Source organism: Stenella coeruleoalba (assembly GCF_951394435.1).
Source record: "Stenella coeruleoalba genome assembly, chromosome: 4".
NCBI classification, from domain to species: domain Eukaryota; kingdom Metazoa; phylum Chordata; class Mammalia; order Artiodactyla; family Delphinidae; genus Stenella; species Stenella coeruleoalba.
This window is the reverse complement of record NC_137149.1, coordinates 36,127,803-36,146,034: the sequence shown is the minus strand read 5'-3', so window position 1 is coordinate 36,146,034 and position 18,232 is coordinate 36,127,803. Positions and strand designations below refer to the sequence as shown.

Sequence of the window (18,232 nt, the reverse complement as noted above, 5' to 3'; positions counted from 1 at the left end):
GGGTAAGAGCCAGTCTGAAGGCAGCAGTCTCAAGACCCAGGAAAAGCCAGTGTTTCAGTTTGAGTCCAAAACGAGAAACCTATATCCCACTCAAGGCCTTCAGGCAGGAGGAGTTCCCTCTTACTCATGGGTAAGTCAGCTTTTTCCTGTCTTCAGACCTTCAACTGATTGGATGAGGCTCACCCACATTAGGGAGGACAGTCTGCTTTACACAGTCTACCAATTCAAATGTTAACCTCATACAGAAACACCCTCACAGAAGTTCTCAGATGGATGTTTGATCGCATGTCCAGGCACCCCACGGCCCAGTCAAGCTGTCACATAACATTAACCAGTCACACTCAGTGGAGCCGAGAATATTGACCCCTCAGCCCGGCCACCACTTTCTCCAAAGGTCCACGCAGTGCATCCTGCAGGGGCATGACCTGCTCTTACGCTCAGCTCTCCGGAGGCTGGCTCTCCGCAGCAGCGCCATCACCACCCTGACCCAGATGAGGCTGTCAGGGAAGAAGAGCCTTCTCCAGGAGTTGCGCGAACAGCACGCCCTGGAGCAGGACTCCTCCCAGTGTCTGGACGAGCATCAATGGCAGCTGCTCAGAGCCTTGGTAAGACTGTGCGTCAGCCCCCTGCCCCGCAGACAGGAGTGCTGCTTCCTCAGCCTCCAGGTTCCAGCCCGGTTTAGCCAAAACCCCAACCCTGCCCCAGCATCGTTGTGGGGTCAGGACGATGGTAGCCCCCCCTGTAGTGGGGCACCCCGTATGCCCAAAGTTTCTGGTGTACGTTATAATTATACTAAAAACGCACGTGAAATCAGAGCACGGATAGGTACAGTCGTCACCGGGCGTTGGGAGAAAAGGGCTCTGTAGTCTGTGTTAAGGTTTTAACAAATCAAAAGAAAGACTGTAAATTGTGGGACTGGGATTTAAACCCAAGCAAGCTGACTGCAGGTCTCCTGTAGCCACTGAGCTATAGGAGCAGCTGACGTTTTCTGACCCCTTCGCGAGGGACAAGCTCACAGTCTCTTTTGCTGGGCCCAGGAGGGCTTGGTGGGAAGCAGGCAGGACTTACTGCCCTACCTCTGATTCCCCCACCTCCTTCTCCAGCTCTTATTCCTTCAGGGAAAGGAATCCCCGTAGGCCTTGTGTTGGCCTCCACGATGTCCCAGACGACTCGCGGACTCAGACGTGACTTTAGAACCCGCTCTGCTGGGGGACTTATAGAAAGTTACTTAGCCTCTCTGAGCCTCTGTGTCCTCATCGCTGCTAGTGTTCAGGCCTCGCGGTGTTTGGGATGAATGAGGAAGTGCTTGTATATGAAGCCACATGGTACTGGGCACGTGGTTGGTGCTCAATAAATGCCTTGGGGGATCTTCAATATACCCAGGCCCGTCAAGTGCGTATAGAGGTCCCCACTTTCCACCCCTTCTCCATTCCTTCTCCAACCTTCCTGGGACCCCGGGCAGGGCCGACCGTACATCCTGGTCCTGGCCCTGACCGGAGCATCCGTGCAGGGCAGCAGTGGGGCTCCAACCTCTCCCCGCCCGTCCTTTTCAGGAGGCGCGCGTCCTGGAGGAGGCTGGCCGGCTGGAGGAGGAGACGCAGCAGACACGGCTGCAGCTTCGGCAGCAGCTCCTGGCCGAGGCCCAGGAAGTCGGGCAGCTCCTACAGCAGCACACAGAGCGGGCCATCGGGCAGACGCTGCTGGGCCACGCGCGGAACATGGCCTCCAAAAGCCGGGCCAAGGACAGGGATGACTTCAAGGTGCGAGGTCACCCCGGCCCCAGGGAGCCTGAGGCACTTTGGGCTGGGGTGGGGGGCAGGGGCGGACAAGAGGCAGGATTTGGGCAGAGCAGCAGCCGGGGCCTGCCCAGGGCCTTCTGGCCTCGCAGGGCTGACCTGGCTCCCTGAGCCTCCTTTTCCTCACCCGTAAGAGGGAAGGCCTCCCCCGTGGAGCAGTGAGGACTTGTGCCTGCTGCCTGGCCCCGTGTCGCACCGTTCTGAGCCCTGGCTCGGTCCTTGCAGCAGCTCCGAGAGGGACGTGGTTTCACTCAGAGCCGCCCCGCCCAGCCGGTCAGTGGCTGACGCAGGATTCGAACCGAAGCCCCTCTCCTGGGGAGAGACATGGACACTCCCTGCCTCTGGCCGCCTCTGCGGAGACCTGAGGGTTGGTGGCGTTGGCCCTGACAGCTGAGCAATGCAGCTAAAATCAGTCTGACTTGAGTAAGCAGTGGTTTACTCCTTGTACTGACGGTGATGGAACCCCAGGTGTGCAAATAGCCGTGTAAGAAGTGACGTGAGCGTCGCCCTCCTACGTCTGCAGGAGGGCTTTGCCTGCCTCGTCTCACTGGGCTCTCACCACAGCCCTTGCACGGAAAGGATGATTTTTCTTTCCATCATTCGAGTGGGAAGACTGAGGCTTATCGTTGGGCAAAAGACATGTTTAAAGCCTCCCAGCCTCAGTGAGTGGCTGGGACCGGAGGTGGCCTTGCCCTGCATGACCGACCCCTTGGCTGCCTCCTCACTCGAGCCATAAGAAAAGGCAAGGCACCCCGTGTATTGCAGACCACGGCAGAGAGAGTCCGTGGCCGGCACCCATGGGAGGTGGCGCAGATCTGCGGCTGGCAGCAGACCCACATCAGGATATGCCAGGACGCTTGTGGGCACCTTCCATGAGTCCTTTCATTTATGTAAAGTCACACATCTGCACAGTAAAGAGGTTGGACCCACATTTCTGAGACACCCCTTGTCGTTCTAAATCTCTCACGTCTGCTGCACATGATCCAGACGTCAGGGCTAGCGATGCTGGATGGGTCTCTTCCTTCCCCTAAAATTCTATAACTCTGACCTAATCAACGGTCGTTACAGGAAAACAGAATGAAGTATGAGTTTGGCATATTTTGTCCTCACCTTCCCCAAGGGACTCTGATTCAGAATTAGATGATGATGAACACCCCTCCCCGCCCCCAGTACACACACGCACCAGAAAGAACATGGGCTCAGTATCTGGAAGGATGTTCATTTCACAGGGCTCCTTGGCCCCAGGCCCTGCGGCAGGTGCTGGGATAGAGAGTAGCCAGGTGGCAGCATTCCTGCCTTCAAGGAGCTTACGATCTACTGGGAGAGGACACGCTAACCCTTGAGAAGTTTTGCAGAAACTGAGACAACAGGGCGTGCCTGAGGGGGATCGAGAGAGGGCTGAAAAGTTGGAGCTACTCAAGCGAATGTGTTTGCTGATTCGAATGGTACACCAGCTGGAAAAACTAACGAGGAGGAGAGAATGGTGGAGGCCCTGGAGAGGGGGGGAGGGGTGGGATGCAGAGGGGGTAGACACCACTTCCCTGTGGCAGGAAGACAGACGGACAGAAGGCGTGATGTACAGGTGGGTTTGCTGACCTGAGAGGGGAGAAGAGGGACTTCCTGTCTTCTGCCTTTCATGTGCTAAATGAAATTCAAGGAAGGCCACTGGCCGTCAGTGGGAGCTCCTGACCGGAAGTGCAAGGCCAGAGCCCAGAGTCCTCGTGGGCGGTGGAATCAGATGTAGATGTCCGACAGAGAGGGAGAGCGAACCGGCCACAGTAAGGGAGGAGCAGGGCCCGGGAGTGAGAAGGTGGGCTCTCACCTGCTCCGCACCCTGAGCTGCAACCCTCCTCACCTCCACAGCTTCCGTCCACACCTGCAGATCAGGGAACATTTCTTAGGCCTTGGAACATAACCAATCACTCAACAGTAATAAATGGGTATTTTTTTCTTGCCCAAAGCTTGGAACCATTCAATAAATGCTGAAATGGGGGCTCTGGAACCTGACTTTTGCCCATTATCTTATGAAGTAAAAGACGGTGATTTTGCCAGTGCACAACCAACATGTCCCTGATGATGGGACATCTCAGCATTTCCTTTCTGTTCTGCTTTGGGTCTGAAAGTATATCATTGAGGAATGCATGTAACTGCAAGGGACAAAAATAAATAGAAGTTACTGATCTCACATAACAAGGAATGTGGAAGTAGGTGGTTCCAGGCTGGCACAGAGGCTCTGTGATAGGACCAAGGACCAGACTCTCTCTTTCTGATCCATCATTCTTGGTGTTGGTTGGTTGCCTCATAGTCTCAAAATGGCCACTGCCACTCCAGACATCAAGTTTGCATTCTAGGCAGGAAGAGGGAAACAGCAAAGTCTGTCACCCCCACCAAGGCTTTGCCTTAATGTTCGGAAAGGGTTGGCCCTCAGCAGACTTTCCCTAATATTTCATCTCATTGACCAGAACTGGGTCATACAGTCAGTCTCCATCCCTGACAAAGGAAAATAAGATTATCGAAACTGGTTTAAACCAGCCACGCACTGTCTGCCTGCTCCTGGCCAGCCAAGGTTGGCAGTGGGTGGAAGATGGGAGCCAGGACCATGTTGGCCATGGCTGGCTCCGAGTGTGCCCTCTGCCGAGACTTGTCCCTCCTGCCCACAGAGAACACTGATGGAGGCGGCTGTGGAAAGCGTCTACGTGACCAGCGCTGGTGTCGGCCGGCTCGTGCACGCATATTACCAGCAGATCAGGAGGGCCATGCAGGACCACGAGGAGAGAAAGCGGCATCACCTGAAGACCCTACAGGGTATAGTGCCCTTCCACCGGGAAGCCCTGCCAGCCACGAGCCAAACATGCTCTTAGCTGGGGACAGGGCAAGATGTCAGGTCTTTCAAATTTTATTTTGGGAGATTTAATTTTTTTAATGTTTTATGTATTTATTTGTCTCCTGCTCTGTCCCCAAAAGGCTTTTGAGAAAGCACTTAAAGAAATATATCCATACAGTACAGTAGGATTTTTTTTTAAAGTAGGCTAATCAGAACAAGGACAGGACAGTGAGGTGGAGTTGGGGCTATGCCGTCATCTGGGACATATGTCATCAGATCCCTACTTAGAGGTGACATGGGTTTGGCTCTGGACGTCCTGGTGGCCAAAGAGATAGAAATTTCCTCAAGTAAAGCTGTCACAGTGTCCATAAGAAAAGGCTAGTGGGGGCTTTCCTGGTGGCGCGGTGGTTGAGAGTCCGCCTACCTACGGGTTCGTGCCCCGGTCCGGGAAGATCCCACATGCCGCAGAGCGGCTGGGCCCGTGAGCCGTGGCCGCTGAGCCTGTGCGTCCAGAGCCTGTGCTCCGCAACGGGAGAGGCCGCAACAGTGAGAGGCCCGCGTACCGCAAAAAAAAAAAAAAAAAGAAAGAAAAGGCTAGTGGCTCATAAATGTGCCTGAGGCCCAGACAGTTTTCCCCTGTGGGCTCTTGTAAGAGGCCACCCAGGGGATGGAATGGACAAGATCCCCAAGGCCAGCAAGAACGTGGTGTAGTAACAGACATAATCCAGTTCCTTAAGGCCTGTTCTTGTACCATCCCTCCCTGCATCCAGGGCTTCAGAACAAAGTAGAATCCCATGTTCTCCGACGGATGCTTCCTGGACAGTCCAAGATCCCCAGACGAAGGACCGGCAGGGTCCTGGGGGCAGGTCTCCTGTGAATATTATGTTTCTCAATAAGCTCAGCTGCCACGTTTCTCTTCCCCTCGCCCTGGGGAATTTGAGCCCTACATTCAGATACAATCTGGGACATGCCCAGAAATCTACCAGCTGGCTACAGATCCCTCCTGCTGTTTTTCCAAAGTAAGGGTTGGTCTCCTTCGGCAGGAGACAGATGAGACTGATCGCCTCTGCAGAACGTTCAGGGACCAGGGTGCTCACATCCCCTCTCTAGGCCTTGGTTTCTGCATCTGCAGGGCTACGGTTGGGCTCCCCCTTCATACATCCTCTCATTATAACTACGGTCCAATAAATAGGCAGTTAATTCAGGTGGTAGTAAGAATCCAGTAGAAAATAATTTTAGGCTTCATCATCTGTTTCAAAATATACCATTGTTTTAATTTAAAAAAAAAAAAGAATAAGCAGGTTCTGATATGCAGACCAGTGCACCTCGGACTCAGAGGCTAAACCTCCCAGCTCCTTGGAAAGCACCCAGTTCAGCACCCACGTCTGTAAGGCTAACTGCACCCCTGCAGCTCTGAATGGGGTTTGAATGGTTTTTCCTTCCTGGTGTGGATTTTTATCCATTTGTGGTGGCCCTTTAGCGTTAACTCTTTCCTATTCGGCTCCCCTTTCTCCTGATACTGACAAGAAAGCCGGGCCTGAGCAGTTGCAGGGAGAGCCGGGGTGCTGCCCTCCCGGGTTCGCAGGGTGTGACGGAAGCTGCAGCATCCTCACGCACACGAAGTCCTTCCCAGCGTGAACTGTGGCGCTGGTGGAGGCACACCTGAGAGCACGTGTGACCTGCTGATCCCTGCACCTCAGTGCCCGGGCCAGACCTGGCAGTGTCAGTCCTTCAGACATGCACCCTGACCGTTGTGTGTATGTTAAATGCTCTAGGTGAGAGAATGGAACATTTCAAGCTGCGGAAAAAGCAGGAACTCGGTGATCCTTCGTCAGGGACCGAGGCAGCGGGTGGAACTCAGGAAGCCTCCGGAGCTGTGCACCAGAGGTGAGGCCTCAGTGCTGTCTGCGGGTCCCCACGCGGGCCATCCCGGCCCCTGTGCATTGCACGTGTCTCTCGGCACTGACCTTACACTCAGTGCAAGTGACACTGACACTCTCGGCAGCCGACCTCCCACACATTCGCCTGCGGACCCGGGTCTCCTCTGCCTCCCCCGCTGCGTGGAAGCCCATGAGCCCCTGTCTGGCTCTCCCTTCTACGCACGGCCCCTGCAAGGGACCTGGCACAAGGGCGGAAGTCAAGGTGTGGCGGGAGCTTCCTTTCCAGGTCTGAGCGGTCTTCACAGCCCTGAACTGGCATCTCCTCTCTGATCCGTGCTGAGGGTTCCCCCAGAAGCAGACCCTGAGCCAAGGACCTGGGGGGCAGGTGAGCCCAGGAAGCACAGGGAGGGAGCAGGGGAATGAGGACGAAGGCTGTTTGCCATAACATGGACCCGCCGCCAATCACACGCTGTGTTATCTCAGGGATCCAGAGGTCAGAAGTCGGGCGGGCGCCGCCGGTTTCTCTGGGCCTCACAGGCCGAAATCAAGGTGTTGCTGGCCAGGCTCTCATCGGAGGCTCTGGAAGTTTCCATGCTTCTTCAGGTGTCGGCAGAATCCAGTTCCTTGTAGAACGGAGGTCCCATTTCCTTGTGGCTACCGGCTGGCCCTCCCGGCGTCCCATCGGCCACTCTCTGGTCTTTGCACGTGGCCCCTGCATCTCGGAGCATTAAGTCCTGCCTACACTTGGAATCTCTTCTGCTGCATCTCTCTGACCCCAGCTGGGGAAGCTTCTCTGCTTTTATGGGCTCTGGTGATTGAGACCCACCAAGATAATCCAGGATCATCTCCAAGTTTAAATCAGGAACCTCAATCACGCCTATGAAGTCCCGATTGCCGTGTAACAGAACATCTTCACACATTCCAGGGAGGAGGGCGTGGACACCTTTGGGGGCCGCTGAGCAGCCTACCACATGGGAGAAAAGCCAGTAAGGCCTGTGATGCTGAGGGGTTTCCGTGGCAACTGAGGCCCAGCCCTGGTCTGGACCTCCTGAGAGATTGTGCAGAACTCAACTTCCAGTTACGCCAGCAAGGGGCAAGGAAAATAGGGGATTTGTCTACCAGCCCCCTTCCACATTGGTTGAGGGTCTGTCCTGGAGGCGTTAACTCTCCAGCCTTCCCAGGCATCCCTGAGCTGGCCAAGCCCCCCGCCCCCTTCACGGCCGGAGGAAGCCCCGGTACCTGGTCGCAGGTGCTTGTAAGATGTCGGTGGTGCGTGCGGGAACTGTCCACTGAAGGGCAGCCGGCCACCAGGTGGGCTGAGGAGATGTGGGCTCCGCACCGACAAGTCCATGTAAGCACATACTTAGGTCCTGAGCTAGGCACGGGGGACAGCGCCTCCCACCCGACTGCTCACAGCCTGCAGGGAGAGACGGACAAGTAAAGAGATGGCAGTAAGTTGGTGCGGGCACTATGATGAGGGGAGGGGGCAGAGGAGAGGCATCCCGCCGGCTGGAAGCAGCAGCAGGACCACCGCTCTGCAGGGTAGAGGAGAGCAGGTCCGTGCCATGCCATGAGTAATCCCAGCCCTCATCTCACGCTCATTTAGGAAACAGGAACCACGGCGTCCCCTGGGTCACAGTGAGTCCAGCAACCCCTCTGTAAATCCTCTGGCCATTAACAGCGGTCAGTAAATGCCCTGCCATTGGGTTGAGGCTGGGGCTTGCTCTGACTGTCGCATATCCATCAAACTACAGTCCAGCGGTTCTCAGATCTGGGGGACATCCATCTCACTTGGCTTTCTGCTGAACATGCAGGGCCGCCCCACACCTGGAGACCCAGACTCAGGAACTTTGAGGGAGGCCCAGGCATCTAATTGCTGACACACTCCCTCCCTCCAGGGATTCTGACGGATGTGGTGCAAGGGCTCCACTTTGACCCCAGTGACCCAAGAGGAGGGACCTTGGTCACCACCTGGTCCAGCCCTGCTGGGTTTATGGAAAATAAAAGCAAAGCCCAGTGCGGGTGTGGGTGCATGACCCAGTCTCACTGATTTACAGGCTCATACATGGCCGTTGATGCCCTTCCCTCCATGCCCATCTCCTTGAGTTCATAAGTGCAGTTTCTAGTGAAAGTCAGCCAGAGCTCCTAGGGACAGAGCAGTGTGGTGATGACAGGTATTGACTTTAAAAAACGAGATGTCAATAAGCACAATTCTCAGTCAGATGGTAAATTTCAAATTGCATCTCTGGCAAGGGGTGGGATTGTGAGTGAGCTTGCCTAGGGATACCAGGTGACGCGGTGGCGACCCCTCCCATGAGCCACATAGTGGCTGGGTCCCTTCACGCCCCGAGCCCCAGGTTCCCCATCTGTAAAATGGGGTTGCAGTAACACCTGTGTCATGGATGTATAACTGTGCAGATGAGCAACGCAAAGCCTGCACAACGCCCACACACAGGCCAGCACGTGGCCAGGGCGCTGATGTCCATCATTGCCGTCAGTGCTGTCATTGCCGAGCCATGGGGCACTGCACAGTGCAATGTGAACTTCAAATAGTTCTGGAATCAGAACTCTTTCAGAATGGATTTTTTTTTTTTTAATGTTCATTTCCATAGTCAAATCTGAGTCCAAACACAAGAAGTCGATGAACTTACGCATCTCACTGGATGACTCAGATCCCACAGCCAGGCCTACAGTCAGGCCGTTTCCTCCCTCCAGGACGTGCCAGGGGTCAGCAGTCCTGTAGGGCCTCCTGCTCCCAAGCTCGGGCACCACCTGGCTGTCCCAGCACAGCCTCTGTCCTCTGTGGGCTCTCTTGTCCGGGGCCCTTGTTGCTCCCCTCCTGGCTTAGAGCTGTGGCCTCTGACCGGAATCCTGCTCGTCCTCCCTGCTTCCCGTGCTGCAACCAGGGCATCGCAGAAAACACGAGGCAGCCCATGTCTCAGATGCTCCTGGACCCTCGCGCGGCTCCCCAGGCCTCGAGCGTGAAGCCCTGCCCCTAACCCGGGCACACAGGCCCTTCCTGGGCAGGCCTGTCACTTCCCTGCGTTCCCAAGAGCCAGGTCCATGGGGGAGCAGACAAGCCAGCAGGATGATGGTCGAGAGTGGCCAGGACTGGTGACAGAGCGGGTCTGGGGAGGAGGCTGCTCACAGAAAGAAGCCACCCAGCTTCTGTAGTGAGCTGAACGGGGCCCGCAGAAGATATGTCCATGTCCCTAATCCCTGAACCTATGCATGTGACCTTATTTAGAAAAAGGTCTTTGCAGATGTCATTTATGTAAAAGGTCTTGAGATGAGGACATCACCCTGGGTTATCCCAGCGGGTCCTGAATCCAATGGCAAGGGAAGCAGAGGGACATTTGACCACACACAGAGAAGATGATGTGACGACAGAGGCAGAGATTGGAGTGACACAGCCACAAGCCAAGGGGTGCCAGCGGCCACCAGAAGAGGCAAGGGACATGTTCACCTCTAGAACCTCCAGAGGAAGGATGGCCCTGTCAACTCCTTGACTGAAGATTTCTGGGATCTTCTGTGAGAGGACAGATTTCTGTTTTTTTAAGCCCCCTAGTTTGTGGTCATTTGTTAGAGCAGTCCCAGGAAAGTAATGCATCCTCCTTGAGGGTGTGAAAGAGAACCACAATGCAGAGCACTGACTCAGCCGTATCACAGTTATTTGTTCGATATCTATCTCCCTCCCCAGCTCAGAGTGGGGCCCCATGAGGGCAGAGGCTATGAGTCTCTTATTCACAACTGTGTCTTCAAAACCCAGCATAGCACCTGGAAGCCCAGAAATACTTTTATGAATAAAGGAATGAGCGGATAGATGGATGGATGACGGATGATGGGGTCTTGTAGGATGAATAGGAGTTTGCCAGACAAAGACAACGAAGAGGGGAAAGGCATTACTGGTAGAAGGAAGAGCAGAAGCAAAAGCAGGTGGAATTTTGTGCTTTCAGATATACTCCATGGACACCTGCCTATTGATGCTAAAAGTGACTTCTGCCTTCAGGTCTAGAAATTTAGCCCCTTTCAGAAAATCAACCACAAGATTGACAGGAAGAAGGCAGAGAACGATTACAGAAACAGAGTGGGTGGTATTGAATGTTCCTGTTTGCTGAGGACTAGAGGAAGGTCAGCCAAGGAGGGGAGGGTATTCGAAGCAGGAGGGGAGGGGTCTCTGCTGCTGAAAAGGAGGTGGGGTCTCTCTCCAGGTCAGGGACCCTGCTTCAGCCCCAGCTCTGTCCTCTGCCACTAGCAGTAATGAGGCTGCTGTAGGCAGGGTTTCTCAGACTCTGCATCCTAGGAAACGAGCCTTCTGTTTTACAAGGGAGGAGCTATTCTGAGATTTTAAATAAAGACGGGTGCTATCAGGGGACCATCTCCCTGCTCCCTGCCACACCCTGGGGTTAAAATGATTTTCTCATATGAAGAAGCCACTTGCAGCCCAGCCGCTTTGCAGCTGTGGGACCTCAGGGTTGCCCCCGGCCCTCTGAGCTTCTCTCGAGCTTTTCTCCTCTCTGTCCTGCTGATGTCACCAAGCCACCCTGAAGATCAAGTGAAAAATGTATGTGTGAGACTCTGTAAATTCTCAAGTGTTAATCAGACAGCATCTGCTTTTCTGATGAGTCAGCCGCTGGTGGAGGGACTCGAGCTGTGTCCACGGGGCATGTGGCCGCAGTAAATCGTGCCCGCGATGGCCATTCTTCTGGCTCCGAGGGCTCAAGGATGGCTATCGGTCACTAGTTCCCACGACGCAGCAGGCCTTGGGGAAAGGTTCGTGCTGGGTCTGACGAACCTGCCGGAAGGGCAGCGCTGACGGCCTTCGTTCCTTCCCCCAGGATGTTGGCGCAGCAGAAAAAGTTCCTGGCCCAGTTCACGGCACACCAGCGGACCCGCCAGGACGCGTGGAAGCAGAGCGCGAGGGTCATGGACCATCTGGAAGCCCAGCTTGAGACTCAGCTACAGGTACAGCTTCTGAAAATGGGCCTTTGCAAAGTGGGCAGTGGTTTACAGGGGAGTGGAAATAGTAAAAGGCTAAGCTCATGATCACAGGTCAGCACTGGAGCCTTTGTGAGGACCACACGCCCTGCTCGGGACCCCTTCAGCCCCCGCTAGTCTCACAGGCTGATGACACATCAGCCTCGCTGCTCAACTGTGAACTTTGATTCCCCCGGGTCTGCAGCACCCAGCTCCGGACCAGGCCCTGACCACTCGTCAGTTTTGTCTGTTGAGCTGAAAGGAATGAGCGTCTCCCTGTGTGTGAATCGCCACCGTGTGGGCCTCTTGGTGTCACGGCAAACATCGGTATCATTCAGGCAGTGCTGCTGTGACCAAGGTTTGCACTTTACCTAGAACATACAGGAAGCTCAGCTTTCGTGATACCTGTGGATATCTCATCCCAGAAAAATCTCATCAGCGTGAGATTATAAGGTGCGGCTTGAAAGCAAAGTGGCTGCCTGTAAAAAAATCAAATATTCAGAATGGCAGGGCTGAGCGGAGTGCTGGCGCCGTCTGAGTGTTCGCCGCCAGTGTGGCAGTGACATCTGAGACGATGATGAGAAAGACGTTCATGGTGGTTAACGTCTATTCCCTGAGGGTCTCTTGTAGACAGTCACTGAGCAGAGAGCTTTACATCCACCACCTAAAGTCCTACTCCGACAGCCAAGGTGCGGGTTACACCCAGTCTCCCATTTACAGATGAGGAAACTGAGGCCCCGAGAGGTAGGTCACCTCCCAGTGCCCCACAGTTAATAAGCCACGGACTTCGGGTCTGGCTGATAATCAATGGTGTTGGCAGTTAAGGACTCAGACTCGAGTCACCAGGGGTGCGCTTGCTCCTGGTGCTGCTGCCCTCACCGAGCCCCTCGCGCCTCAGTGTTCGCATCTGTAAAGTGGGATCCGTGGCTGGTGTGAGCGAGGATGGGTGGGTAGCTCCCCCGCATCACACGTGCGTCTGCCTGCTCCTGGCGTTTCTGGATGCCTCTTGGAGAGTCCTCCTCCACATGGGGACGCGGTCCTGTCCCCACTCTCAGAGCGCCCCCTCGTGCTGATGGAAGGCGATGTAGAGGCGGAGCAGGGCAGAGGCAGGCCCAGCTGACCCTCTCTCTCTGCATCCAGGAAGCTGAGCAGAGCTTCATCTCAGAGTTGGCGGCGTTGGCCCGGGTGCCCCTTGCCGAAAGCAAACCGTTTTCCAATAAGCATGGGCTGTCAGGTGAGTCATAGAAGGCGATGCCCTGCAGGCTCTCTGGGCTGGGAGTATAGGTTCCAGCACCGGGTGTACCACTAACTGGCGTGTGGCCCCAGGCACCGCACTTACCCTCTCTGGGCTTCTGTGTCCTGTCTGTAGATGAGCAGCTAGGCTAGGATGCCCCTGTGTCCCTGGCCCTTCAAAATGCAATAATTCCGATTCCTGGGTCTGCTGCTCAGTAGCTGACTCTCATCTCTGACTCTGTTTCCCCATCTGTAAAGTGGGGATAATTAGCCCTCCTCCTTTGGCCAGCAGAACTTCAGGGACATCATAGAGTGTTGTAACCTCTAACGGGATAGCAAGGGGAAGGTGTGTAAAGTCATGGAGGGCTATTAAAATAAAAGCTATGGTACTGGAGCTGTTTTCTAGGTTCTTAACTGCTTCGGAAGGGAAGGCTGCCCGTCCGCGGGGTGTGGCAGAAACACAGCAGGAGCCTGGCCGACTGAGTTTGAATCCTAGCTCTGCCACCTTTCAGCCTTGTGGGCTTGGGATAGCTCTCGCCCCCCGCGAGGTCTCAGCCTCCTCACAAGTTAAACGGGTCTAAGAGCAGTAGATACCGAGTGCATACTCGGTCCCCAGAGGTACTCAAACAATGCTGGGGTGGCGTGAGGCCTAGAGATGCTGTCACCTACCCAGAGTCACAGAGCCGGTTTCTGGGTTCACGTGTCTCCTGCAGAGAAACCCCTAAGGACCAAAAGGAAGAAGCCGGCACCCCGGGACAGAGGAGACTTTGGGGGGCCCAAGGACGACGACCCTGCCTCAGGGGGTGCCCCCCCAGGATCGCTCAGGTACAACAGGGCCCTTGTTGATCTCCTAAACCTGGGCAGGAAATCCGGCGCCTCTCAGAGGCGTTGACTCGGGTCCGAGAAATGATGGATGATAATGGGAAGTGTTGGTATTACTGTTACTGCTATTATTAGTGTCCCATTTGGCGGGTCAACCACGACCCATCCCCCAGCCCGTCAGCATCCAGCCTGAATAGCTGGCAATCCCAGGCCTCAACAGGGCGCTGCCAGCTACAGATGCTTCCGGATTTGTGGTGGGGTGGATCCATCGTCATCTGAGCATGGGTCGGACCTCCCACCAAAGAGAGGGAACCTGGGAGTTGCTTTTGTTTCTTAACAGCCCATGTCAAAATGCAGACTGTGTTGATGGCCTGTCACCGCCTTTTCATGGGATCAGATTGGATGCATTGTTATTGCATCTAGACAGACCTGGAATCAAAGTTCTGACCAACTGCCTTTCTTCCATATTTTAAGCAGCAAAAGGCTGAGCCAGCAAGAAAGTGAGGTTGGTGACGGTGAGAATTCCAAGAAGATGCTAAAGAGAAGAAGCAACCTGTAGCTTAAGGCTGGTCGGGGGGACGGAACCTGAAGACCCCGTCTGTATGCCACCTGCCTCTCCCCCAGGCAGTGAGAAGGGACTGGCCACCCCGGGGTGGGGGTGGGGTCTCCCCTCTGCCCACAGGCTTGCTGTGCAGGGATGGAGAATGGGTATCAAAGTCCCAGAAAAAGGCCTAAACGAGCAGGGCGGACCCTACCGCCTGTGAAGATGATACCCACCCCCACCCCTGTGTTGGAAACACGTCTGCTCCAGTTTTTCAGTGTCGCCTTGGCTTCGAGATGTGGCTCCGTTCCTTGGGAAGCCCCTCCTTCCTGGCTCCCTGTGCTTCCCAACCCCGTGTCCCAATGTCACCCCGAACCAGCGTTCCGCGAGCGCTAAGTGGTCTCATTCCCGCCCTGGGGGCCCTCTGCTCGCCAGCCTCCCGGTGGAGTTCCACCTATAATAAAGGGATCACCAGGTGTTGCTGGTGTTTTCTGGGTCCGAGGCCTTTTCTCCTCCGTTCCCGTCACCCCCGCTCTCTCTGTCCCCTGCACCGTGGGCAGTGGCCAACATGGATTCTCCTCAGGACCCATTGCCTTCTTTGGTTCAGCCAGCAGCGACGGCCTGGTCTCAGTGAGGGCATCTGAGGCGTCTCAGGGCCCCATGACATAGCCCATGGACTCCCTGGCCGGCAGGCCTATCCTCACCCACCCTGGGGACCTAAGGACCCACAGATACATGACACCTGCGTTAGGGTCTTCTGTTGGAGACAGTTAAAGCGCTAGGAAGGAGGCCCTGCCCGGGAGGACTTCCCCTGGGAGGGATGAGTTCTTCTGCCAGACAGCAGCCCTCCCCTAAGGAGAAATGCTTCTCCCAGTGGATGCTGAGAATATCCAGCTTTCAGACCAGCCAGTGCCTTTCCCACCCGGAAAGAAAATTGCCCTTTTCATCGAAATCAGGGATTCTCAGTCTTGGCACTGTGGATACGTGGAGTGAGAAAATTTCTTTTTTGGGGGGTGGGGCTGACCTGTGCGTTACAAGATGGTTAGCAGCTTCCCTGGCCTCTTCCCACCAGATGCTGGAAGCACTCCCCAGTTGTGTCAACCAAAAATGTCTCCAGACATGGCCGGATGTTCCCTTGGGGGCATCACCCACTGATGTAAGTCAGAGCATGCTGACCCCGGGCAAGTCTGGGATGGGGAGTACAGGGTTTCCACAAATTCCCAGTACAGAGTGGGCTCCAGGTTATAGAAGCTTCTGTCTCAGGGATTTTCTGGACCATTTGTGGTCTGAATTTTTATTTCTTACAACCTAGATTAGTCTCTCTTATTCAGGAAAGCGAGGTTCCTTAACAAAAGAAGTAATCCATACTAGTTACATCGTTTGTCAAGGATACTAACCATCGGAGATGCTCAAATCCTGACTGGTCACCAGGCGAATTTCCAAAGTTAGCCAACAGCCCCCTCTAGTGGCTAAATAAAATATTTCCTTATTCTGCAGAGTCTTATAACAAGTTTTGACTTCCTGCGATATTTTGAGAACCTGTTTTATATAGCAATTGCTTTTGTCACATGGGTCCTGTGCACAGAGGCATTCTGAAGGCAGATGCCTCCTATGCTGGTAACGTCTGAGTTGGTGACGTGAGTTTGGTAAATGGAGATGCCCTGGCAGCACCAGGATCTCTGGAAGATCCGAGCAGTATAGGTTCAGCCTCCACGGATCTTGCATGGGTGACGCTTTTGCTTAAGTGTAGCTCCCTTAGTCCAGGGGACATGTCACCTGTCACCTGTCACATGCCACTGGACTGCTCGGCACAGTGTGGGGCGCATAGCTCTCCATAAAGGCGTGTGGACTGCGTCTGTTTCCATCACATCAAAAATCGACTCTAGAGGTGCCTTTCATAATGGAATTGCATCCTTGTTCAAAACAAAATGCGACTCGCTCAGAAAGAGAAAGACAAATACCGTATGCTAACACATATATATGGAGTTTAAGGGGAAAAAAATGTCATGAAGAACCTAGGGGTAAGACAGGAATAAAGACACAGACCTACTAGAGAATGGACTTGAGGATATGGGGAGGGGGAAGGGTAAGCTGTGACAAAGCGAGAGAGAGGTATGGACATATATACACTACCAAACATAAGGTAGATAGCTAGTGGGAAGCAGCCTCATAGCACAGGGAGATCAGCTCAGTGCTTTGTGACCACCTAGAAGGGTGGGATAGGGAGGGTGGGAGGGAGGGAGACACAAGAGGGAGGAGATATGGGAACATATGTATATGTATAGCTGATTCATTTTGTTATAAAGCAGAAACTAACACACCATTGTAAAGCAATTATACTCCAATAAAGATGTTAAAAAAAAAAACGCGACTCTCACATCTGGAAGGACTCTCCGCTGTGTTGGGCGAAGGCTCTGGGACACCGGGGTGTGGAGGAGGACTTTCAGGCCTGATACTGAGCTGCATGAACACAGCACACCGAGGGCCGGGGAGAGAGAAGGAACAGCAAGAAGACCCCGAGGACACATCTCAGCCGCCCTCCCTCCATCTGGGTTGTGTCCCCAGTTCTTATTATGGGCTGTGATGGAAGGAGGTAAAAGTAGAAGGGGTTCATGAATGATGATATATTGAAGAGTTTAATGGATTAATTTTTATGCAAAGTTAGCCTCTCTGATCTGGTCTGAGCTGCTAGATGAAGCCAATGTGGTATAAGGTCAGCAGAGTCTCCAGCCGACCTGGGCTTTGTCTTGCCGTCATCACTCGGGGGCTGATATTGCTGCTGCTGCAGAAGCCTCCTAACTGCTCCTGCTCTTGCCCTGCCCTGCCCCACCCTCCTCTTATCTGTCCACACTTCTTAAAACACAGATCTGACTGCTGCTCTTTAGTGGCGTTCCCTTGCTCTTAGGAGAAAAAGCAAACTCTTTAACATGGACCACGGGGCCTTGCGAGGTCTGGTATCCGCCACCCCTCCAGCCCAGCTGATGCTGCTGCCCCCACCCAGCCTCTGTCTCCTCTCACAGCCTCATATGTGCCACACCTCCTGCCTACCACAGGGCCTTGGCACATGACAGTCTTCTGTCTGGAACCCTTCTGCCTCCTCCCATCCCCTTTGCCTCATCAGCTCCTAGCCATTGTTCACATCTCAACAGGGCTCACTCACGACTTCAAGAACCACCCCTGCCCACCTTGATAAGATCAGACCCCCCTTTTTTGCTCTTAAAAACTGTCTGTGGGCTTCCCTGGTGGCGCAGTGGTTGAGAGTCCGCCTGCCGAGGCAGGGGACACGGGTTCGTGCCCCGGTCCGGGAAGATCCCACATGCCGCGGAGCGGCTGGGCCCGTGAGCCATGGCCGCTGAGCCTGCGCGTCCGGAGCCTGTGCTCCACAACGGGAGAGGCCACAACAGTGAGAGGCCTGCATACAGCAAAAAAAAAAAAAAAAAAAACTGTCTGTATAGGGCTTCCCTGGTGGCGCAGTGGTTGAGAATCCACCTGACGACGCAGGGGAAACGGGTTTGTGCCCCAGTCCGGGAAGATCCCACATGCCGCGGAGCGGCTGGGCCCGTGAGCCATGGCCGCTGAGCCTGCGCATCCGGAGCCTGTGCTCCACAACGGGAGAGGCCACAACAGTGAGAGGCCTGCGTACCGCAAAAAAAAAAAAAAAAAACAAAACTGTCTGTATATTTTGTTGCTGGGATGGGGGAGGGGATGGTAGATACATTCCTTTATTTCTCATCCAAGTTTGGAACCGGTTGAGATAGAGGCAGAGCAGCCAGAGATCTGCATATCAGCTCTATAACTGATGAGGCCAAACTGGGGGACTCTGTGTCCACAAAGAGCCTGCTCATACTTACCCCTGAACTAAACTTGCCCACCCCCAACACAGACATAGACGTCGCCCCAGTCACAGGCTTCTACCATGGGGACACCCCCAAAACACATCGAGAGGAGTGGCGAGGGGGCCCAGATTTGGTGGGGGGTTAGGGTGGGGTGGGAGGATGGGAGGGTGTCTGGAACTTGTACATTTGGGCAAGGAGAGTTTCATAAAAAGCCAATAAAGTTACAAAAGGTATAAAAGAGAATATATGTTTAGAATGAGAGAGGAGAGCAGAACAAATATATTTAGAACCTGATGAATTCCACAAAATCACAAATACAAAAA

General features: G+C 54.4%; 1 protein-coding gene across 6 annotated transcripts in view; it reads left to right on the top strand.

Moving 5' to 3' along the window:
- EVC (EvC ciliary complex subunit 1) overlaps nucleotides 1-16,191 on the top strand; it is an 84,230-nt gene extending 68,039 nt beyond the window's left edge. For 4 of the 6 annotated variants that reach the window (XM_079919981.1, XM_079919979.1, XM_079919978.1 and 1 more), the window contains 8 exons: nucleotides 395-605; nucleotides 1,554-1,760; nucleotides 4,457-4,601; nucleotides 6,396-6,507; nucleotides 11,339-11,465; nucleotides 12,618-12,711; nucleotides 13,424-13,535; nucleotides 14,007-16,191. In XM_079919981.1, the coding sequence (XP_079776107.1) occupies nucleotides 395-605; nucleotides 1,554-1,760; nucleotides 4,457-4,601; nucleotides 6,396-6,507; nucleotides 11,339-11,465; nucleotides 12,618-12,711; nucleotides 13,424-13,535; nucleotides 14,007-14,091 (1,093 nt within the window). In that variant the 3' untranslated portion in view covers nucleotides 14,092-16,191. The remainder of the gene's footprint in view (nucleotides 1-394; nucleotides 606-1,553; nucleotides 1,761-4,456; nucleotides 4,602-6,395; nucleotides 6,508-11,338; nucleotides 11,466-12,617; nucleotides 12,712-13,423; nucleotides 13,536-14,006) is intronic. The other 2 variants (XM_079919980.1, XM_079919977.1) reach the window with 1 other exon arrangement.
- Nucleotides 16,192-18,232: the final 2,041 nt, after the last annotated feature.